We start from the raw sequence: 21452 nt of genomic DNA, 5'->3' as shown, positions 1-21452 counted from the left end.
GGTACAGCTGTGAGATAAATTTGCATTCATAACCACGAAGGGGGTGTTCAATGGGAAAAGGGCAGTGAGGAAGTGATGATATTTATATTATTTGAATTATTACTTGATAATATGTCAATATTTATTTATTTTTTTTTTTGGTGTGTGTGTGTGTGTGTGTGTGTGTGTGTGTGTGTGAGTTGGGGGGGAGAGAGGGGGTGGAGAAGCAGACACAGGTGGCGCTTGGGAGGGTGAGCGGCTGGCTGGAGTGTTTTGGCCCTGGTCAGTCTTGCCTCACACACTCTGATAATAAGTGTTTCCGTATTCCTGGCAGCTTCTCCCTGTACCAAGCACCGCCACGCAGCACCAGAGACCCATGAGTACGTAAGGTGAGCCCAGCGGTGCCACGGAGCACCAGAGAGCCATGAGTAGTAAGGTGAGCCCAGCGGTGCCAGCCTCACTGCCTTCACAGCTTCCCCCTCCTCCTCCCTGTAGTGTCTTGTAGCCGTCTATTAAGGCTTTTTTCGTTATCTAGGTATTTTTTAGGGTTATTCATTTATTTTTAGGTTTTTGTTTACATCTGAGTCTGGAAACAGTTGGAAATTTAGGCGAATATTGAAGGATCGTCAACATGTAAACAAGCCGTCAGCTGAGGTACAGGCCGGGCGTCAGTGTTTTCAGCCATTATTTGTCTTGTCTCTCACTTATTGTAAGCCTAACATATCACAAGATACAGCTACATGTCTAGCTTTCATATGCGCTGGTCAGATATATCCGCCATTGCCTGGTTTTGGTGTCAGTAAGTAATAAATAAGGCAACATGGAGCATTTTAGTTGAGTCTACCCTGCGCTGGTTCGTGCGTTTGCTGCGGTGACACGGTACAGCTGTGAGAGAAATTTACGTTCATAACCACGAAGGGGGTGTTCAATGGGAAAAGGGCAGTGAGGAAGTGATGATATTTATATTATTTTAATTATTACTTGATAATATGTCAACTTTTGTGTGTGTGTGTGTGTGTGTGTGTGTGTGTGTGTGTGTGTGAGAGTGGGGGGGGAGAGAGAGGGTGGAGAAGCAGACACAGGTGGCGCTTGGGAGAGTGAGCGGCTGGCTGGAGTGTTTTGGCCCTGGTCAGTCTTGCCCCACACACTCTGGTAATAAGTGTTTCCGTATTCCCGGCAGCTTCTCCCTGTACCAAGCACCGCCACGCAGCACCAGAGAGCCATGAGTACGTAAGGTGAGCCCAGCGGTGCCACGGAGCACCAGAGAGCCATGAGTAGTAAGGTGAGCCCAGCGGTGCCAGCCTCACTGCCTTCACAGCTTCCCCCTCCTCCTCCCTGTAGTGTCTTGTAGCCGTCTATTACGGCTTTTTTCGTTATTTAGGTATTTTTTAGGGTTATTCATTTATATTTAAGTTTTGTTTACATCTGAGTCTGGAAACAGTTGGAAATTTAGGCGAATATTGAAGGATCGTCAACATGTAAAGAAGCTGTCAGCTGAGGTACAGGCCGGGCGTCAGTGTTTTCAGCCATTATTTGCCTTGTCTCTCACTTATTGTAAGCCCAACATATCACAAGATACAGCCACATGTCTGGCTTTCATATGCGCTGGTCAGATATATCCGCCATTGCCTGGTTTTGGTGTCAGGAAGTAATAAATAAGGCAACATGGCCGCCGGCTCCTCCACTGAGGTCGGCCCCGAGGACATGTTCCGGCCTGTGGGTTCCAATATTTTTTATATTTTCCTCAATTACTTTATTTGGCTTCTATAGTAAGTTTTTATGGTTTCTAAAAATATTTTGTTGCTGTTGAAGTGTTTTTGTTGCTTCAGTTAAGTAACTGGGCTGAATTTTGTGTAGTTTTTTGACGTAAATATGGGGCCGTTTTCACGGTTATATTTACCCACCCCGGTCCTTGGCTTTTTTATTTGAGGCTGTAGTGAAGCTTTTATTGCTTTAAAAAATCGTTTATGATTTTTAAAATGTTTTGCGTTCCTGTTGAGTTGAGTATGTGCATTTTAAAATGGTTTTTAATTCCGTTAAAAGTGGTGATTTTGTCATTTTGTAGATCCCTTATTTTTCTATTTCAGCTTGTAACTAACTTTGCATTGCTTTAAAAAATAGTTTCGATTTTTTGAATTGTTTTTTTACTGGTGTAAAGTGAAATGGGCGGACTTTTGAATGGTTTTAATGGTGTCAAAAGTTCCAACACTTTTTCCATATTTGTGTTGATATTTCTTTACAACTACTCAGGCTGGAGATGTTTTGATACTGTGAATATTAATTTAAGTAATTATCAAATCATAAAATAGAATGCATTCCAGCCTAGCTTCATTTTTTGTAAATGTCAGTTTCAAAATGAAATGCGTTACGTACGTAAACCAGCGGCCAGGGGCTCTCGCCTGTGACGTCATCAGCAGACTGGGACTTCTCCGGCTCCAGTGTCTCTTGGTCAATATTTACCGTAATTTCCAGTGTTTTCCAAGTATTTCCAGCTGTTTATAAACTCAGGTACGTAGATAGTAGTAGTAGAAGGAGGAAAATAAGAGAAATGGAGGAGGAGGAGGAGGAAGAAATAAGGAGAAATGGAGGAGGAGACAAAACATGTAAATGGCAAGAAGACAATCTTTAGCTTAGTTACCCCTGATGCGCTGCCATTCTCTATTATTTGGTGTGTTTTGGGTCCTTTAAGTGTGTTTTAGGTGTATTTGGGAGTGTTGTGGGGTGTTTTGAGTGTGTGTTAGGCGTGTTGAAGAGTGTTTTGGGTGTATATTAGCTGTTATCAGTGTGTTTTGGGTGAATTTTTGGTGTTCAAGTGTGGTTTAGGTTATTTCTAGGTGTATTTTGTGTGTTTTGAGTGTTGTGGAGTGTTTTGAGTGTATTGTGGAGTGTTCTGGTGTGTTTGAGGGTGTATTGAGTGAGTATGAGTGTGTCTTGAGTTTATTTTGGGTGTTTTAAGTGTTTTGGGTAAGTTTTTGGGTGTGTGTGGCGTCTTTTGGGTGTATTTGAGTGTGTGTGGAGTGTTCTGGGTGCGTTTGGGTGTGTTAGTTGTGTATTCTGTGGTGATGTGGGTGTTTTGGATGTTTTAAGTGTGTTTTGGGTGTGTTTGGATGAGTTTTGTGTGTATTTGGGTGTGTTTTGGGTATGTTTTGAGTGTGTTTGGGTGAGTTTTCTGGAGATTTTGGTGTGTTGAGTGTGTTTTGGTTGTTTTGAGTGTGTTTGGGTGAGTTTTGTGAGTATTTTGGTGTGTTTAGGGTGTGTTTTGGATGTTTTGAGTGTGTTTTGGATGTGTTTGGGTGAGTTTTGCGCTCTCTCCTTCCTAGGAACTCAAAAGACAAGAGTTTTGTAGGTATTTTGGTGTGTCTAACTACTACTACTACTACTACTACTACTACTACTACTACTACTACTACTACTACAACCAATCTTAACATAATCTACACTCAAAACACTTCCTGTTCCCCCTCCTCGCCCCTTCTACCCCCTTCCCCCACTGTCACCACCCCATCCCTCACCTGCCGCACAATTTCAGGTACATATGTCTGGAGTTCAAGGACAGGGCAGCAGCAGAGGAGGCAGTGAGGCAGAGGAACAATTACAAGCTAGACAAGCAGCACACGTTTCTCTGTAATCTCTTCACGGACTTTGAGAAATATGACAACATACATGAGGAGTTTGTCGCACCTGTCCCCGAGCCTTATAAGGTGTGTGTGTGTGTGTGTGTGTGTGTGTGTGTGTGTGTGTTTGTGTGTGTGAGGAGCAGGTTTGTGTGTTTGTGAGGGAGATAGATGGGAAAGGAAAGAGAGAAAGAGAGAGAGAGATTTTGTGTGTGCGCGTTTGTGAGAGAGAGAGAAAGCGAAGAATGTGTGTTTGTGAGAGAGAGAGAAGAGAGAAGAGAGTGTCACATCAACTAGAGTTTTTGAATGCTGAAATCTTATTAATTTGTCACTAGAACTGTAAAAACACCCTTAAAAACCCGTGGCGCTTCATCTAGAGCCTTTTGAATGTTGAAATCTTGTTAATCTGTCACTAGAATCATAAAAACACCCTTAAAAACCCATATAACTTCATCTAGAGCCTTTTGAATGCTGAAATCTTGTTAATCTGTTACTAGAATCGTAAAAACACCGTTAAAAACCCATATAACTTCATCTAGAGCCTTTTGAATGCTGAAATCTTGTAATCTGTCACTAGAACCGTAAAAACACCCTTAAAAACCCGTGTCGCTTCATCTAGAGATTTTGAATGCTGAAATCTTGTTAATCTGTCACTAGAACCATAAAAACACCCTTAAAAACCCGTGGCGCTTCATCTAGAGCCTTTTGAATGTTGAAATCTTGTTAATCTGTCACTAGAATCATAAAAACACCCTTAAAAACCCATATAACTTCATCTAGAGCCTTTTGAATGCTGAAATCTTGTTAATCTGTTACCAGAATCATAAAAACACCCTTAAAAACCCATATAACTTCATCTAGAGCCTTTTGAATGCTGAAATCTTGCTAATCTGTCACTAGAACCGTATAAACATCCTTAAAAAACCTTACCCTTGTTTCCACCCACTCCTGCCTCCTGGTGTCCGCTGGTGGAGTCCACGCCTTCCTTACCACTAACCAAGGAAGGTTTAAGTCATGGGTAATCCTAGGCGTGTTTGTGTGTGCTTTTTTGGGTTTTTGTGTATGTTTTTAGGTGTTTTGCGTGTGTTTTGGTGTTTTGGGGTGTTTTGTGATGTGGTGTTCGTGTGTGTTTTTGAGGTGTATTGGGTGTAAAGTGATATTAATTAACTGAATGAATGTAAATATAATTTCATGTTAATCTTAAGTAACTGAATGGAAACCTAACCTAACCAAACTTAACTTAACCTAACCTAACCTAACTTAACCTAAACTAACCTAACCTAACTTAATGTAACCAAACCTAACCTAACCAAATTTAACTTAACCTAACCTAACCAAACCTAACCAAACTTAACCTATCCTAACCTAACCCAACCTAACTTAACCTAACCTGTTCTGATGCAAGAGAGAAAGAGAAAGAGTGTATTTTAGTGTGTGTGAGAGAGAGAGAGAGAGAGTATTTTTTGTTGTGTGTGAGGAAGAGAGAAAATAAAAAAAAATAATTAAATTCTATGCTTCCTCCCTTCCTCCCATCCTCTCTCAGTGTATCCCAGCCTCTCCCAGTGCATCCCAGCCTCTCCCATTCCACCCCAGCCTCCCCCAATGCATCCTAGCCTCTCTCAGTCCACCCCAGCTTCTCGCTGTGCACCCCAGCCTCTCCCAGTGCATCCCAGCCTCTCCCAGTGCATCCCAGCCTCTCCCAGTCCAGCCTCTCAGTCCACCCCAGCCTCTCTTACTCCATCTCAGCCTCTCCCAGTGCATCCCAGCCTCTCCCAGTCCAGCCTCTCAGTCCACCCCAGCCTCTCTTACTCCATCTCAGCCTCTCTCAGTGCATCCCAGCCTCTCCCAGTCCACCCCAGCCTCCCCCAGTCCACTCCAGCCTCCTCTCCACCCTTCACTCACCACCCATTACTTTCCCACAGATTGGTGATGAGTATTTTACATTCCAGTCCACCCCAGCCTCCCCCAGTCCACTCCAGCCCCCTCTCCACCCTTCACTTACCACCCATTACTTTCCCACAGATTGGTGATGAGTATTTTACATTCATCACCAAGTGCCAGGACCCCAAGGCGTGCACGGTGCTGCTCAGGGGACCCAGCAAGGATATCCTGAATGAGGTGAGGGTGCTGTTGGATGGCCGGGAGTATTTAAGTTGGTTTGATTTAAAGTTTTTTGTGTTTTTTGTGTTTTGTGTTTTTTTTTTTTTTTGGGGGGGGAGATTCGGTTTAATTGTTTGTTTTTTTCATTTCCACCCTAATCACTTCAAAAAATGCCCATTTCTACCCTAAAAACTGAAAAATACTGCCATTTCTCCCCTTAAACACCCAAAAAAAACGCTCATTTTCACCATAATTAACCCCAAAACACCTATTTTCTCCATAATAAAACCAAAAAACACCCATTTCTGTGCTAGAAACAAAAAAAAACCCATTTCTACCCAGAAACACCCAAATAAACAAAATCTACTTGTAACAACCTAAAAAAAAAATAAAATAAAAAATAAAAATAAATAAAAATAAATAAATAAATAAATACCTGACCTGACCTGACCTGACCCATACCCACAGGTGGAGAGGAACCTTCAGGACGCCCTTGGAGTGGCCCGGAACTTGGCCCAGGAGCCCCGTCTGGTCCCTGGGGGCGGCTCGGTGGACATGGCAGTCTCTAACTTCCTGCAGCAGAAGGCCAAGGGGGTGTCAGAGGTGAGGCAGTGGCCCTATTCTGCTCTTGCCCAGGCCCTTAAGGTATGTTGGGGGGTGAGGGGAAGGAGGAGGAGGAAGAGGGCTGTCTTAAATTGCTTATTAAATTGTCTTTATTCTCTAGCAGCAGACCAAAAACATGCCAAATTGTTTTGAAATGTCCCTAAAATTCCCTGAACCGTCTTGAAATGCCCTTAAATTTCCCAGAGCTGTCTTGAAATGCCCCTAAACTGTCTTAATATGCCCCTAAATTCCCTGAACTGTCTTGAAATGCCCCTAAAATTCCCTGAACTGTTTTGAAATGCCCCTAAATTCCCTGAACTGTCTTGAAATGCACCTAAAATTCTCTAAACTGTCTTGAAATGTTCCTAAATTCCCTGAACTATCTTCAAATGCCTCTAAATTCCCTGAACTGTCTTGAAATGCCCCTAAATTCCCTGAACTGTCTTGAAATGGCCCTAAAACTCTCTTGAAATGCCCCTAAAAATACCCTTAAAAACCCGTGTCACTTCATCTACAGCCATTTGAATGATAGTCTTGTTAGTCTGTCACTAGAACCGTAAAAACACCTTAAAAACCCGTATCCCTTGAACTAGAGCCTTTTTGAATGCTGAAATCTTATCAATCTGTCACTAGAACCGTAAAAACGCCCTTGAAAACCCACATAACTTCATCTAGAGCCTTTTGAATGCTGATATCTTATTACTTTGTCACTAGAACCGTAAAAACACCCTTAAAAACCCGTGTCGCTTCATCTAGAGCCTTTTGAATGCTGAAATCTTGTTAATCTTTCACTAGAACCATAAAAATACCCTTAAAAACCCATATAACTTCATCTAGAGCCTTTTGAATGCTGATATCTTATTACTCTGTCACTAGAACCATAAAAATACCCTTAAAAACCCATATAACTTCATCTAGAGCCTTTTGAATGCTGAAATCTTGTTAATCTGCCACTAGAACCGTAAAAACACCCTTAAAAACCCTTATCCCTTCAACTAGAGGTTTTTGAATGCTGAAATCTTATTAATCTGTCACTAGAACCGTAAAAACACCCTTTGAAAACCCATATAACTTCAACTTTTGCGGTCTCTGCTTCCTGGGGACTCAAAAAGTTAACATTCAAATTTCCCGCAATTTTCCAATCCCTAGTAAGGAGAGAGCACGAGACAAGAATTTTGTAGGTATTTTGATGTGTCTAACATTTCTGCCAATATTACAGGATGGAGAGCTTCGGATACCACACGGAGTGGGGTGAAGGAGCCTTGGGGATGCCTGAAGGAGGGGCAGTGAAGGAGGGAGGCCTAGAGATGAAGGAAATGCAGAAAATTCCTGCAATACTGAACGTTTCTCTGGTCAGACTATCCTTCACTGAATATTTGGACCGAGGCTTCGAGATACGAGCTGAGCATCTGTTTTTTTTTAGTGTTTTGAGGCAGCTTTAATTTTTTTTTTTAGGTGTTTTTAGGTTGTTTTAATGTTATTTTGAATATTTTAGGTTTGTAGAAGGAAGGAGAAAGCTTAAATACAGTAATAAGGCCGAAAAAAGGCTTAAATTGAGAGTTTTATCAGCCTGGCGGATATTAAGCTGTTTTAAGTATTTTAAGTTACCAGAAGAGTGGAAGCTTAAATTTAATACTACAATAAGGAAAAAGCTTTTTTCTTGCATTAGGAAGAGAAAAGCTTAATATTATTGATGTTTTTTATCAATTTCTTTTGATTTTATATTCAGTTTATTTATTTGTCATTATTTTTAAGATCATTTTTTTATTTAAGATAATTTTTTTCATTTTTCCTTTTTTTCACTTCTTTGACTTAATATCCAGTTTATTTATTTATTATTACTTCTTAGTGTGTCTAAGTACTTGCAAGGATCATTTATTTAATTATTATTATTTTTATTTTATTTTCTGTATTTTTTTTTTTTATATATATATATTTTTTTTATAATGTAAACTTATTACATCAATATTCCCGTTTTCTGTTACTTGTTCATGCCAGGGGTGAAAATAAACATGAAGATTATTACTGCTTTTAATCCCACTGAGAGAGAGAGAGAGAGAGAGAGAGTGTGTAGGAGCATTTTAGTTGAGTCTATCCTGCGCTGGTTCCTACGTTTGCTGCGGTGACACGGTACAGCTGTGAGATAAATTTGCATTCATAACCACGAAGGGGGTGTTCAATGGGAAAAGGGCAGTGAGGAAGTGATGATATTTATATTATTTGAATTATTACTTGATAATATGTCAATATTTATTTTTTTTTTTTGGTGTGTGTGTGTGTGTGTGTGTGTGTGAGTTGGGGGGGAGAGAGGGGGTGGAGAAGCAGACACAGGTGGCGCTTGGGAGGGTGGGCGGCTGGCTGGAGTGTTTTGGGCGGCCCTGGTCAGTCTTGCCCCACACACTCTGATAATAAGTGTTTCCGTATTCCCGGCAGCTTCTCCCTGTACCAAGCACCGCCACGCAGCACCAGAGACCCATGAGTACGTAAGGTGAGCCCAGCGGTGCCACGGAGCACCAGAGAGCCATGAGTAGTAAGGTGAGCCCAGCGGTGCCAGCCTCACTGCCTTCACAGCTTCCCCCTCCTCCTCCCTGTAGTGTCTTGTAGCCGTCTATTACGGCTTTTTTCGTTATTTAGGTATTTTTTAGGGTTATTCATTTATATTTAGGTTTTGTTTACATCTGAGTCTGGAAACAGTTGGAAATTTAGGCGAATATTGAAGGATCGTCAACATGTAAAGAAGCCGTCAGCTGAGGTAGAGGCCGGGCGTCAGTGTTTTCAGCCATTATTTGCCTTGTCTCTCACTTATTGTAAGCCTAACATATCACAAGATACAGCCACATGTCTAGCTTTCATATGCGCTGGTCAGATATATCCGCCATTGCTTGGTTTTGGTGTCAGGAAGTAATAAATAAGGCAACATGGCCGCCGGCTCCTCCACTGAGGTCGGCCCCGAGGACATGTTCCGGCCTGTGGGTTCCAATATTTTTTATATTTTCCTCAATTACTTTATTTGGCTTCTATAGTAAGTTTTTATGGTTTCTAAAAATATTTTGTTGCTGTTGAAGTGTTTTTGTTGCTTCAGTTAAGTAACTGGGCTGAATTTTGTGTAGTTTTTTGACGTAAATATGGGGCCGTTTTCACGGTTATATTTACCCACCCCGGTCCTTGGCTTTTTTATTTGAGGCTGTAGTGAAGCTTTTATTGCTTTAAAAAATCGTTTATGATTTTTAAAATGTTTTGCGTTCCTGTTGAGTTGAGTATGTGCATTTTAAAATGGTTTTTAATTCCGTTAAAAGTGGTGATTTTGTCATTTTGTAGATCCCTTATTTCTCTATTTCAGCTTGTAACTAACTTTGCATTGCTTTAAAAAATAGTTTCGATTTTTTGAATTGTTTTTTTACTGGTGTAAAGTGAAATGGGCGGACTTTTGAATGGTTTTAATGGTGTCAAAAGTTCCAACACTTTTTCCATATTTGTGTTGATATTTCTTTACAACTACTCAGGCTGGAGATGTTTTGATACTGTGAATATTAATTTAAGTAATTATCAAATCATAAAATAGAATGCATTCCAGCCTAGCTTCATTTTTTGTAAATGTCAGTTTCAAAATGAAATGCGTTACGTACGTAAACCAGCGGCCAGGGGCTCTCGCCTGTGACGTCATCAGCAGACTGGGACTTCTCCGGCTCCAGTGTCTCTTGGTCAATATTTACCGTAATTTCCAGTGTTTTCCAAGTATTTCCAGCTGTTTATAAACTCAGGTACGTAGATAGTAGTAGTAGAAGGAGGAAAATAAGAGAAATGGAGGAGGAGGAGGAGGAAGAAATAAGGAGAAATGGAGGAGGAGGAGGAGGAGACAAAACATGTAAATGGCAAGAAGACAATCTTTAGCTTAGTTACCCCTGATGTGCTGCCATTCTCTATTATTTGGTGTGTTTTGGGTCCTTTAAGTGTGTTTTAGGTGTATTTGGGAGTGTTGTGGGGTGTTTTGAGTGTGTGTTAGGCGTGTTGAAGAGTGTTTTGGGTGTATATTAGCTGTTATCAGTGTGTTTTGGGTGAATTTTTGGTGTTCAAGTGTGGTTTAGGTTATTTCTAGGTGTATTTTGTGTGTTTTGAGTGTTGTGGAGTGTTTTGAGTGTATTGTGGAGTGTTCTGGTGTGTTTGAGGGTGTATTGAGTGAGTGTGAGTGTGTCTTGAGTTTATTTTGGGTGTTTTAAGTGTTTTGGGTAAGTTTTTGGGTGTGTGTGGCGTCTTTTGGGTGTATTTGAGTGTGTGTGGAGTGTTCTGGGTGCGTTTGGGTGTGTTAGTTGTGTATTCTGTGGTGATGTGGGTGTTTTGGATGTTTTAAGTGTGTTTGGATGAGTTTTGTGTGTATTTGGGTGTGTTTTGGGTATGTTTTGAGTGTGTTTGGGTGAGTTTTCTGGAGATTTTGGTGTGTTGAGTGTGTTTTGGTTGTTTTGAGTGTGTTTGGGTGAGTTTTGTGAGTATTTTGGTGTGTTTAGGGTGTGTTTTGGATGTTTTGAGTGTGTTTTGGATGTGTTTGGGTGAGTTTTGCGCTCTCTCCTTCCTAGGAACTCAAAAGACAAGAGTTTTGTAGGTATTTTGGTGTGTGTAACTACTACTACTACTACTACTACTACTACTACTACTACTACTACTACAACCAATCTTAACATAATCTACACTCAAAACACTTCCTGTTCCCCCTCCTCGCCCCTTCTACCCCCTTCCCCCACTGTCACCACCCCATCCCTCACCTGCCGCACAATTTCAGGTACATATGTCTGGAGTTCAAGGACAGGGCAGCAGCAGAGGAGGCAGTGAGGCAGAGGAACAATTACAAGCTAGACAAGCAGCACACGTTTCTCTGTAATCTCTTCACGGACTTTGAGAAATATTACAACATACATGAGGAGTTTGTCGCACCTGTCCCCGAGCCTTATAAGGTGTGTGTGTGTGTGTGTGTGTGTGTGTGTTTGTGTGTGTGAGGAGCAGGTTTGTGTGTTTGTGAGGGAGATAGATGGGAAAGGAAAGAGAGAAAGAGAGAGAGAGATTTTGTGTGTGCGCGTTTGTGAGAGAGAGAGAAAGCGAAGAATGTGTGTTTGTGAGAGAGAGAGAGAAGAGAGAAGAGAGTGTCACATCAACTAGAGTTTTTGAATGCTGATATCTTATTACTTTGTCACTAGAATCGTAAAAACACCCTTAAAAACCCGTGACGCTTCATCTAGAGCCTTTTGAATGCTGAAATCTTGTTAATCTTTCACTAGAACCATAAAAATTCCCTTAAAAACCCATATAACTTCATCTAGAGCCTTTTGAATGCTGATATCTTATTACTCTGTCACTAGAACCATAAAAATACCCTTAAAAACCCATATAACTTCATCTAGAGCCTTTTGAATGCTGAAATCTTGTTAATCTGCCACTAGAAATGTAAAAACACCCTTAAAAACCCTTATCCCTTCAACTAGAGGCTTTTGAATGCTGAAATCTTATTAATCTGTCACTAGAACCGTAAAAACACCCTTTGAAAACCCATATAACTTCAACTTTTGCGGTCTCTCCTTCCTGGGGACTCAAAAAGTTAACATTCAAATTTTCTGCAATTTTCCAATCCCTAGTAAGGAGAGAGCACGAGACAAGAATTTTGTAGGTATTTTGATGTGTCTAACATTTCTGCCAATATTACAGGATGGAGAGCTTCGGATACCACACGGAGTGGGGTGAAGGAGCCTTGGGGATGCCTGAAGGAGGGGCAGTGAAGGAGGGAGGCCTAGAGATGAAGGAAATGCAGAAAATTCCTGCAATACTGAACGCTTCTCTGGTCAGACTATCCTTCACTGAATATTTGGACCGAGGCTTCGAGATACGAGCTGAGCATCTGTTTTTTTTAGTGTTTTGAGGCAGCTTTAATTTTTTTTTTTAGGTGTTTTTAGGTTATTTTAATGTTATTTTGAGTATTTTAGGTTTGTGGAAGGAAGGAGAAAGCTTAAATACAGTAATAAGGCCGAAAAAAAGGCTTAAATTGAGAGTTTTATCAGCCTGGCGGATATTAAGCTGTTTTAAGTATTTTAAGTTACCAGAAGAGAGGAAGCTTAAATTTAATACTACAATAAGGAAAAAGCTTTTTTCTTGCATTAGGAAGAGAAAAGCTTAATATTATTGATGTTTTTTATCAATTTCTTTTGATTTTATATTCAGTTTATTTATTTGTCATTATTTTTAAGATCATTTTTTTATTTAAGATCATTTTTTTCATTTTTCCTTTTTTTCACTTCTTTGACTTAATATCCAGTTTATTTATTTATTATTACTTCTTAGTGTGTCTAAGTACTTGCAAGGATCATTTATTTAATTATTATTATTTTTATTTTATTTTCTGTACGTTTTTTTTTTTTTTTTTTTTTTTTTTTTTTTTTTTTTTTTTTTTAATGTAAACTTATTACATCAATATTCCCGTTTTCTGTTACTTGTTCATGCCAGGGGTGACAATAAACATGAAGATTATTACTGCTTTTAATCCCACCGAGAGAGAGAGAGAGAGAGAGAGAGAGAGAGAGAGAGAGTGTGTAGGAGCATTTTAGTTGAGTCTATCATGCGCTGGTTCGTGCGTTTGCTGCGGTGACACGGTACAGCTGTGAGATAAATTTGCATTCATAACCACGAAGGGGGTGTTCAATGGGAAAAGGGCAGTGAGGAAGTGATTATATTTATATTATTTGAATTATTACTTGATAATATGTCAATATTTATTTATTTATTTTTTTTTGGTGTGTGTGTGTGTGTGTGTGTGAGAGTTGGGGGGGAGAGAGGGGGTGGAGAAGCAGACACAGGTGGCGCTTGGGAGGGTGAGCGGCTGGCTGGAGTGTTTTGGCCCTGGTCAGTCTTGCCCCACACACTCTGATAATAAGTGTTTCCGTATTCCCGGCAGCTTCTCCCTGTACCAAGCACCGCCACGCAGCACCAGAGACCCATGAGTACGTAAGGTGAGCCCAGCGGTGCCACGGAGCACCAGAGAGCCACGAGTAGTAAGGTGAGCCCAGCGGTGCCAGCCTCACTGCCTTCACAGCTTCCCCCTCCTCCTCCCTGTAGTGTCTTGTAGCCGTCTATTAAGGCTTTTTTCGTTATCTAGGTATTTTTTAGGGTTATTCATTTATTTTTAGGTTTTGTTTACATCTGAGTCTGGAAACAGTTGGAAATTTAGGCGAATATTGAAGGGTCGTCAACATGTAAACAAGCCGTCAGCTGAGGTACAGGCCGGGCGTCAGTGTTTTCAGCCATTATTTGCCTTGTCTCTCACTTATTGTAAGCCTAACATATCACAAGATACAGCCACATGTCTAGCTTTCATATGCGCTGGTCAGATATATCCGCCATTGCCTGGTTTTGGTGTCAGTAAGTAATAAATAAGGCAACATGGAGCATTTTAGTTGAGTCTACCCTGCGCTGGTTCGTGCGTTTGCTGCGGTGACACGGTACAGCTGTGAGAGAAATTTACGTTCATAACCACGAAGGGGGTGTTCAATGGGAAAAGGGCAGTGAGAAAGTGATGATATTTATATTATTTGAATTATTACTTGATAATATGTCAACTTTTGTGTGTGTGTGTGTGTGTGTGTGTGTGTGTGTGAGAGTGGGGGGGGAGAGAGAGGGTGGAGAAGCAGACACAGGTGGCGCTTGGGAGAGTGAGCGGCTGGCTGGAGTGTTTTGGCCCTGGTCAGTCTTGCCCCACACACTCTGGTAATAAGTGTTTCCGTATTCCCGGCAGCTTCTCCCTGTACCAAGCACCGCCACGCAGCACCAGAGAGCCATGAGTACGTAAGGTGAGCCCAGCGGTGCCACGGAGCACCAGAGAGCCATGAGTAGTAAGGTGAGCCCAGCGGTGCCAGCCTCACTGCCTTCACAGCTTCTCCCTCCTCCTCCCTGTAGTGTCTTGTAGCCGTCTATTAAGGCTTTTTTCGTTATTTAGGTATTTTTTAGGGTTATTCATTTATATTTAGGTTTTGTTTACATCTGAGTCTGGAAACAGTTGGAAATTTAGGCGAATATTGAAGGATCGTCAACATGTAAAGAAGCTGTCAGCTGAGGTACAGGCCGGGCGTCAGTGTTTTCAGCCATTATTTGCCTTGTCTCTCACTTATTGTAAGCCCAACATATCACAAGATACAGCCACATGTCTAGCTTTCATATGCGCTGGTCAGATATATCCGCCATTGCCTGGTTTTGGTGTCAGGAAGTAATAAATAAGGCAACATGGCCGCCGGCTCCTCCACTGAGGTCGGCCCCGAGGACATGTTCCGGCCTGTGGGTTCCAATATTTTTTATATTTTCCTCAATTACTTTATTTGGCTTCTATAGTAAGTTTTTATGGTTTCTAAAAATATTTTGTTGCTGTTGAAGTGTTTTTGTTGCTTCAGTTAAGTAACTGGGCTGAATTTTGTGTAGTTTTTTGACGTAAATATGGGGCCGTTTTCACGGTTATTTTTACCCACCCCGGTCCTTGGCTTTTTTATTTGAGGCTGTAGTGAAGCTTTTATTGCTTTAAAAAATCGTTTATGATTTTTAAAATGTTTTGCGTTCCTGTTGAGTTGAGTATGTGCATTTTAAAATGGTTTTTAATTCCGTTAAAAGTGGTGATTTTGTCATTTTGTAGATCCCTTATTTTTCTATTTCAGCTTGTAACTAACTTTGCATTGCTTTAAAAAATAGTTTCGATTTTTTGAATTGTTTTTTTACTGGTGTAAAGTGAAATGGGCGGACTTTTGAATGGTTTTAATGGTGTCAAAAGTTCCAACACTTTTTCCATATTTGTGTTGATATTTCTTTACAACTACTCAGGCTGGAGATGTTTTGATACTGTGAATATTAATTTAAGTAATTATCAAATCATAAAATAGAATGCATTCCAGCCTAGCTTCATTTTTTGTAAATGTCAGTTTCAAAATGAAATGCGTTACGTACGTAAACCAGCGGCCAGGGGCTCTCGCCTGTGACGTCATCAGCAGACTGGGACTTCTCCGGCTCCAGTGTCTCTTGGTCAATATTTACCGTAATTTCCAGTGTTTTCCAAGTATTTCCAGCTGTTTATAAACTCAGGTACGTAGATAGTAGTAGTAGAAGGAGGAAAATAAGAGAAATGGAGGAGGAGGAGGAGGAAGAAATAAGGAGAAATGGAGGAGGAGGAGGAGGAGACAAAACATGTAAATGGCAAGAAGACAATCTTTAGCTTAGTTACCCCTGATGCGCTGCCATTCTCTATTATTTGGTGTGTTTTGGGTCCTTTAAGTGTGTTTTAGGTGTATTTGGGAGTGTTGTGGGGTGTTTTGAGTGTGTGTTAGGCGTGTTGAAGAGTGTTTTGGGTGTATATTAGCTGTTATCAGTGTGTTTTGGGTGAATTTTTGGTGTTCAAGTGTGGTTTAGGTTATTTCTAGGTGTATTTTGTGTGTTTTGAGTGTTGTGGAGTGTTTTGAGTGTATTGTGGAGTGTTCTGGTGTGTTTGAGGGTGTATTGAGTGAGTGTGAGTGTGTCTTGAGTTTATTTTGGGTGTTTTAAGTGTTTTGGGTAAGTTTTTGGGTGTGTGTGGCGTCTTTTGGGTGTATTTGAGTGTGTGTGGAGTGTTCTGGGTGCGTTTGGGTGTGTTAGTTGTGTATTCTGTGGTGATGTGGGTGTTTTGGATGTTTTAAGTGTGTTTTGGGTGTGTTTGGATGAGTTTTGTGTGTATTTGGGTGTGTTTTGGGTATGTTTTGAGTGTGTTTGGGTGAGTTTTCTGGAGATTTTGGTGTGTTGAGTGTGTTTTGGTTGTTTTGAGTGTGTTTGGGTGAGTTTTGTGAGTATTTTGGTGTGTTTAGGGTGTGTTTTGGATGTTTTGAGTGTGTTTTGGATGTGTTTGGGTGAGTTTTGCGCTCTCTCCTTCCTAGGAACTCAAAAGACAAGAGTTTTGTAGGTATTTTGGTGTGTAACTACTACTACTACTACTACTACTACTACTACTACTACTACTACAACCAATCTTAACATAATCTACACTCAAAACACTTCCTGTTCCCCCTCCTCGCCCCTTCTACCCCCTTCCCCCACTGTCACCACCCCATCCCTCACCTGCCGCACAATTTCAGGTACATATGTCTGGAGTTCAAGGACAGGGCAGCAGCAGAGGAGGCAGTGAGGCAGAGGAACAATTACAAGCTAGACAAGCAGCACACGTTTCTCTGTAATCTCTTCACGGACTTTGAGAAATATGACAACATACATGAGGAGTTTGTCGCACCTGTCCCCGAGCCTTATAAGGTGTGTGTGTGTGTGTGTGTGTGTGTGTGTGAGGGGCAGGTTTGTGTGTTTGTGAGGGAGATAGATGGGAAAGGAAAGAGAGAAAGAGAGAGAGATTTTGTGTGTGCGCGTTTGTGAGAGAGAGAGAAAGCGAAGAATGTGTGTTTGTGAGAGAGAGAGAAGAGAGAAGAGAGTGTCACATCAACTAGAGTTTTTGAATGCTGAAATCTTATTAATTTGTCACTAGAACTGTAAAAACACCCTTAAAAACCCGTGGCGCTTCATCTAGAGCCTTTTGAATGTTGAAATCTTGTTAATCTGTCACTAGAATCATAAAAACACCCTTAAAAACCCATATAACTTCATCTAGAGCCTTTTGAATGCTGAAATCTTGTTAATCTGTTACTAGAATCGTAAAAACACCGTTAAAACCCATATAACTTCATCTAGAGCCTTTTGAATGCTGAAATCTTGTAATCTGTCACTAGAACCGTAAAAACACCCTTAAAAACCCGTGTCGCTTCATCTAGAGATTTTGAATGCTGAAATCTTGTTAATCTGTCACTAGAACCATAAAAACACCCTTAAAAACCCGTGGCGCTTCATCTAGAGCCTTTTGAATGTTGAAATCTTGTTAATCTGTCACTAGAATCATAAAAACACCCTTAAAAACCCATATAACTTCATCTAGAGCCTTTTGAATGCTGAAATCTTGTTAATCTGTTACTAGAATCATAAAAACACCCTTAAAAACCCATATAACTTCATCTAGAGCCTTTTGAATGCTGAAATCTTGCTAATCTGTCACTAGAACCGTATAAACATCCTTAAAAAACCTTACCCTTGTTTTCACCCACTCCTGCCTCCTGGTGTCCGCTGGTGGAGTCCACGCCTTCCTTACCACTAACCAAGGAAGGTTTAAGTCATGGGTAATCCTAGGCGTGTTTGTGTGTGCTTTTTTGGGTGTTTGTGTATGTTTTTAGGTGTTTTGCGTGTGTTTTGGTGTTTTGGGGTGTTTTGTGATGTGGTGTTCGTGTGTGTTTTTGAGGTGTATTGGGTGTAAAGTGATATTAATTAACTGAATGAATGTAAATATAATTTCATGTTAATCTTAAGTAACTGAATGGAAACCTAACCTAACCAAACTTAACTTAACCTAACCTAACCTAACTTAACCTAAACTAACCTAACCTAACTTAACGTAACCAAACCTAACCTAACCAAATTTAACTTAACCTAACCTAACCAAACCTAACCAAACTTAACCTATCCTAACCTAACCCAACCTAACTTAACCTAACCTGTTCTGATGCAAGAGAGAAAGAGAAAGAGTGTATTTTAGTGTGTGTGAGAGAGAGAGAGAGAGAGTATTTTTTGTTGTGTGTGAGGAAGAGAGAAAATAAAAAAAAATAATTAAATTCTATGCTTCCTCCCTTCCTCCCATCCTCTCTCAGTGTATCCCAGCCTCTCCCAGTGCATCCCAGCCTCTCCCATTCCACCCCAGCCTCCCCCAATGCATCCTAGCCTCTCTCAGTCCACCCCAGCTTCTCGCTGTGCACCCCAGCCTCTCCCAGTGCATCCCAGCCTCTCCCAGTGCATCCCAGCCTCTCCCAGTCCAGCCTCTCAGTCCACCCCAGCCTCTCTTACTCCATCTCAGCCTCTCCCAGTGCATCCCAGCCTCTCCCAGTCCAGCCTCTCAGTCCACCCCAGCCTCTCTTACTCCATCTCAGCCTCTCTCAGTGCATCCCAGCCTCTCCCAGTCCACCCCAGCCTCCCCCAGTCCACTCCAGCCTCCTCTCCACCCTTCACTCACCACCCATTACTTTCCCACAGATTGGTGATGAGTATTTTACATTCCAGTCCACCCCAGCCTCCCCCAGTCCACTCCAGCCCCCTCTCCACCCTTCACTTACCACCCATTACTTTCCCACAGATTGGTGATGAGTATTTTACATTCATCACCAAGTGCCAGGACCCCAAGGCGTGCACGGTGCTGCTCAGGGGACCCAGCAAGGATATCCTGAATGAGGTGAGGGTGCTGTTGGATGGCCGGGAGTGTTTAAGTTGGTTTGATTTAAAGTTTTTTGTGTTTTTTGTGTTTTGTGTTTTTTTTTTGGGGGGGAGGAGATTCGGTTTAATTGTTTGTTTTTTTCATTTCCACCCTAATCACTTCAAAAAATGCCCATTTCTACCCTAAAAACTGAAAAATACTGCCATTTCTCCCCTTAAACACCCAAAAAAACACTCATTTTCACCATAATTAACCCCAAAACACCTATTTTCTCCATAATCAAACCAAAAAACACCCATTTCTGTGCTAGAAACAAAAAAAAACCCATTTCTACCCAGAAACACCCAAATAAACAAAATCTACTTGTAACAACCTAAAAAAAAAATAAAAAAAAAATAAATAAATAAAAATAAATAAATAAATAAATACCTGACCTGACCTGACCTGCCCCATACCCACAGGTGGAGAGGAACCTTCAGGACGCCCTTGGAGTGGCCCGGAACTTGGCCCAGGAGCCCCGTCTGGTCCCTGGGGGCGGCTCGGTGGACATGGCAGTCTCTAACTTCCTGCAGCAGAAGGCCAAGGGGGTGTCAGAGGTGAGGCAGTGGCCCTATTCTGCTCTTGCCCAGGCCCTTAAGGTATGTTGGGGGGTGAGGGGAAGGAGGAGGAGGAAGAGGGCTGTCTTAAATTGCTTATTAAATTGTCTTTATTCTCTAGCAGCAGACCAAAAACATGCCAAATTGTTTTGAAATGTCCCTAAAATTCCCTGAACCGTCTTGAAATGCCCTTAAATTTCCCAGAGCTGTCTTGAAATGCCCCTAAACTGTCTTAATATGAACCTAAATTCCCTGAACTGTCTTGAAATGCCCCTAAAATTCCCTGAACTGTTTTGAAATGCCCCTAAATTCCCTGAACTGTCTTGAAATGCACCTAAAATTCTCTAAACTGTCTTGAAATGTTCCTAAATTCCCTGAACTATCTTCAAATGCCTCTAAATTCCCTGAACTGTCTTGAAATGCCCCTAAATTCCCTGAACTGTCTTGAAATGGCCCTAAAACTCTCTTGAAATGCCCCTAAAAATACCCTTAAAAACCCGTGTCACTTCATCTACAGCCATTTGAATGATAGTCTTGTTAATCTGTCACTAGAACCGTAAAAACACCTTAAAAACCCGTATCCCTTGAACTAGAGCCTTTTTGAATGCTGAAATCTTATCAATCTGTCACTAGAACCGTAAAAACGCCCTTGAAAACCCACATAACTTCATCTAGAGCCTTTTGAATGCTGATATCTTATTACTTTGTCACTAGAACCGTAAAAACACCCTTAAAAACCCGTGTCGCTTCATCTAGAGCCTTTTGAATGCTGAAATCTTGTTAATCTTTCACTAGAACCATAAAAATACCCTTAAAAACCCATATAACTTCATCTAGAGCCTTTTGAATGCTGATATCTTATTACTCTGTCACTAGAACCATAAAAATACCCTTAAAAACCCATATAACTTCATCTAGAGCCTTTTGAATGCTGAAATCTTGTTAATCTGCCACTAGAACCATAAAAACACCCTTAAAAACCCTTATCCCTTCAACTAGAGGCTTTTGAATGCTGAAATCTTATTAATCTGTCACTAGAACTGTAAAAACACCCTTTGAAAACCCATATAACTTCAACTTTTGCGGTCTCTCCTTCCTGGGGACTCAAAAAGTTAACATTCAAATTTCCCGCAATTTTCCAATCCCTAGTAAGGAGAGAGCACGAGACAAGAATTTTGTAGGTATTTTGATGTGTCTAACATTTCTGCCAATATTACAGGATGGAGAGCTTCGGATACCACACGGAGTGGGGTGAAGGAGCCTTGGGGATGCCTGAAGGAGGGGCAGTGAAGGTGGGAGGCCTAGAGATGAAGGAAATGCAGAAAATTCCTGCAATACTGAACGCTTCTCTGGTCAGACTATCCTTCACTGAATATTTGGACCGAGGCTTCGAGATACGAGCTGAGCATCTGTTTTTTTTAGTGTTTTGAGGCAGCTTTAATTTTTTTTTTAGGTGTTTTTAGGTTGTTTTAATGTTATTTTGAGTATTTTAGGTTTGTGGAAGGAAGGAGAAAGCTTAAATACAGTAATAAGGCCGAAAAAAAGGCTTAAATTGAGAGTTTTATCAGCCTGGCGGATATTAAGCTGTTTTAAGTATTTTAAGTTACCAGAAGAGTGGAAGCTTAAATTTAATACTACAATAAGGAAAAAGCTTTTTTCTTGCATTAGGAAGAGAAAAGCTTAATATTATTGATGTTTTTTATCAATTTCTTTTGATTTTATATTCAGTTTATTTATTTGTCATTATTTTTAAGATCATTTTTTTATTTAAGATCATTTTTTTCATTTTTCCTTTTTTTCACTTCTTTGACTTAATATCCAGTTTATTTATTTATTATTACTTCTTAGTGTGTCTAAGTACTTGCAAGGATCATTTATTTAATTATTATTATTTTTATTTTATTTTCTGTATTTTTTTTTTTTTATATATATTTTTTTTTATAATGTAAACTTATTACATCAATATTCCCGTTTTCTGTTACTTGTTCATGCCAGAGGTGACAATAAACATGAAGATTATTACTGCTTTTAATTCCACCGAGAGAGAAAAAGAGAGAGAGAGAGAGAGAGAGAGAGAGAGAGAGAGAGTGTAGGAGCATTTTAGTTGAGTCTATCCTGCGCTGGTTCCTACGTTTGCTGCGGTGACACGGTACAGCTGTGAGATAAATTTGCATTCATAACCACGAAGGGGGTGTTCAATGGGAAAAGGGCAGTGAGGAAGTGATGATATTTATATTATTTGAATTATTACTTGATAATATGTCAATATTTATTTATTTTTTT

The 21452-nt window shown here is 40.6% G+C and overlaps 2 protein-coding genes across 11 annotated transcripts; both read left to right on the top strand.

Annotated features, from left to right (window-relative positions):
• Positions 1-1046: 1046 nt before the first annotated feature.
• LOC135096042 (uncharacterized) lies at positions 1047-12803 on the top strand. 2 transcript variants are annotated; one of them, XM_063997245.1, is made up of 7 exons: positions 1047-1205; positions 3509-3680; positions 5616-5711; positions 6162-6296; positions 7516-8775; positions 11071-11242; positions 11988-12803. In XM_063997245.1, exons 3-5 carry the CDS (start codon positions 5707-5709, stop codon positions 7736-7738), a joined length of 363 nt encoding a protein of 120 aa, XP_063853315.1. In that variant the 5' UTR covers positions 1047-1205; positions 3509-3680; positions 5616-5706; the 3' UTR covers positions 7739-8775; positions 11071-11242; positions 11988-12803. The 2 variants fall into 2 exon arrangements, with proteins under 2 accessions (XP_063853315.1, XP_063853314.1); XM_063997244.1 differs by having other exon boundaries at positions 7516-8831.
• Positions 8650-21188, top strand: LOC135096043 (uncharacterized). Of its 9 annotated transcripts, XM_063997246.1 has the most exons (7): positions 8650-8784; positions 13228-13282; positions 14065-14166; positions 16412-16583; positions 18496-18591; positions 19035-19169; positions 20389-21188. In XM_063997246.1, the coding sequence occupies exons 5-7, from the start codon at positions 18587-18589 to the stop codon at positions 20597-20599; spliced, it is 351 nt and encodes a 116-aa protein (XP_063853316.1). In that variant the 5' UTR covers positions 8650-8784; positions 13228-13282; positions 14065-14166; positions 16412-16583; positions 18496-18586; the 3' UTR covers positions 20600-21188. The 9 variants fall into 9 exon arrangements, with proteins under 9 accessions (XP_063853316.1, XP_063853318.1, XP_063853322.1 ...); XM_063997255.1 differs by lacking the exon at positions 8650-8784 and having other exon boundaries at positions 13185-13282; positions 14120-14166; XM_063997248.1 differs by lacking the exons at positions 8650-8784; positions 14065-14166 and having other exon boundaries at positions 13127-13273.
• The last annotated feature ends 264 nt before the right edge of the window (positions 21189-21452 follow it).

The sequence above is a fragment of the Scylla paramamosain genome, unplaced genomic scaffold (genome assembly GCF_035594125.1).
Source record: "Scylla paramamosain isolate STU-SP2022 unplaced genomic scaffold, ASM3559412v1 Contig2, whole genome shotgun sequence".
In the NCBI taxonomy this organism is placed as follows: Eukaryota; Metazoa; Arthropoda; class Malacostraca; order Decapoda; family Portunidae; genus Scylla; species Scylla paramamosain.
The sequence above is the reverse complement of the archived record's forward strand: the minus strand, read 5'-3'. Positions and strand labels throughout refer to the sequence as shown.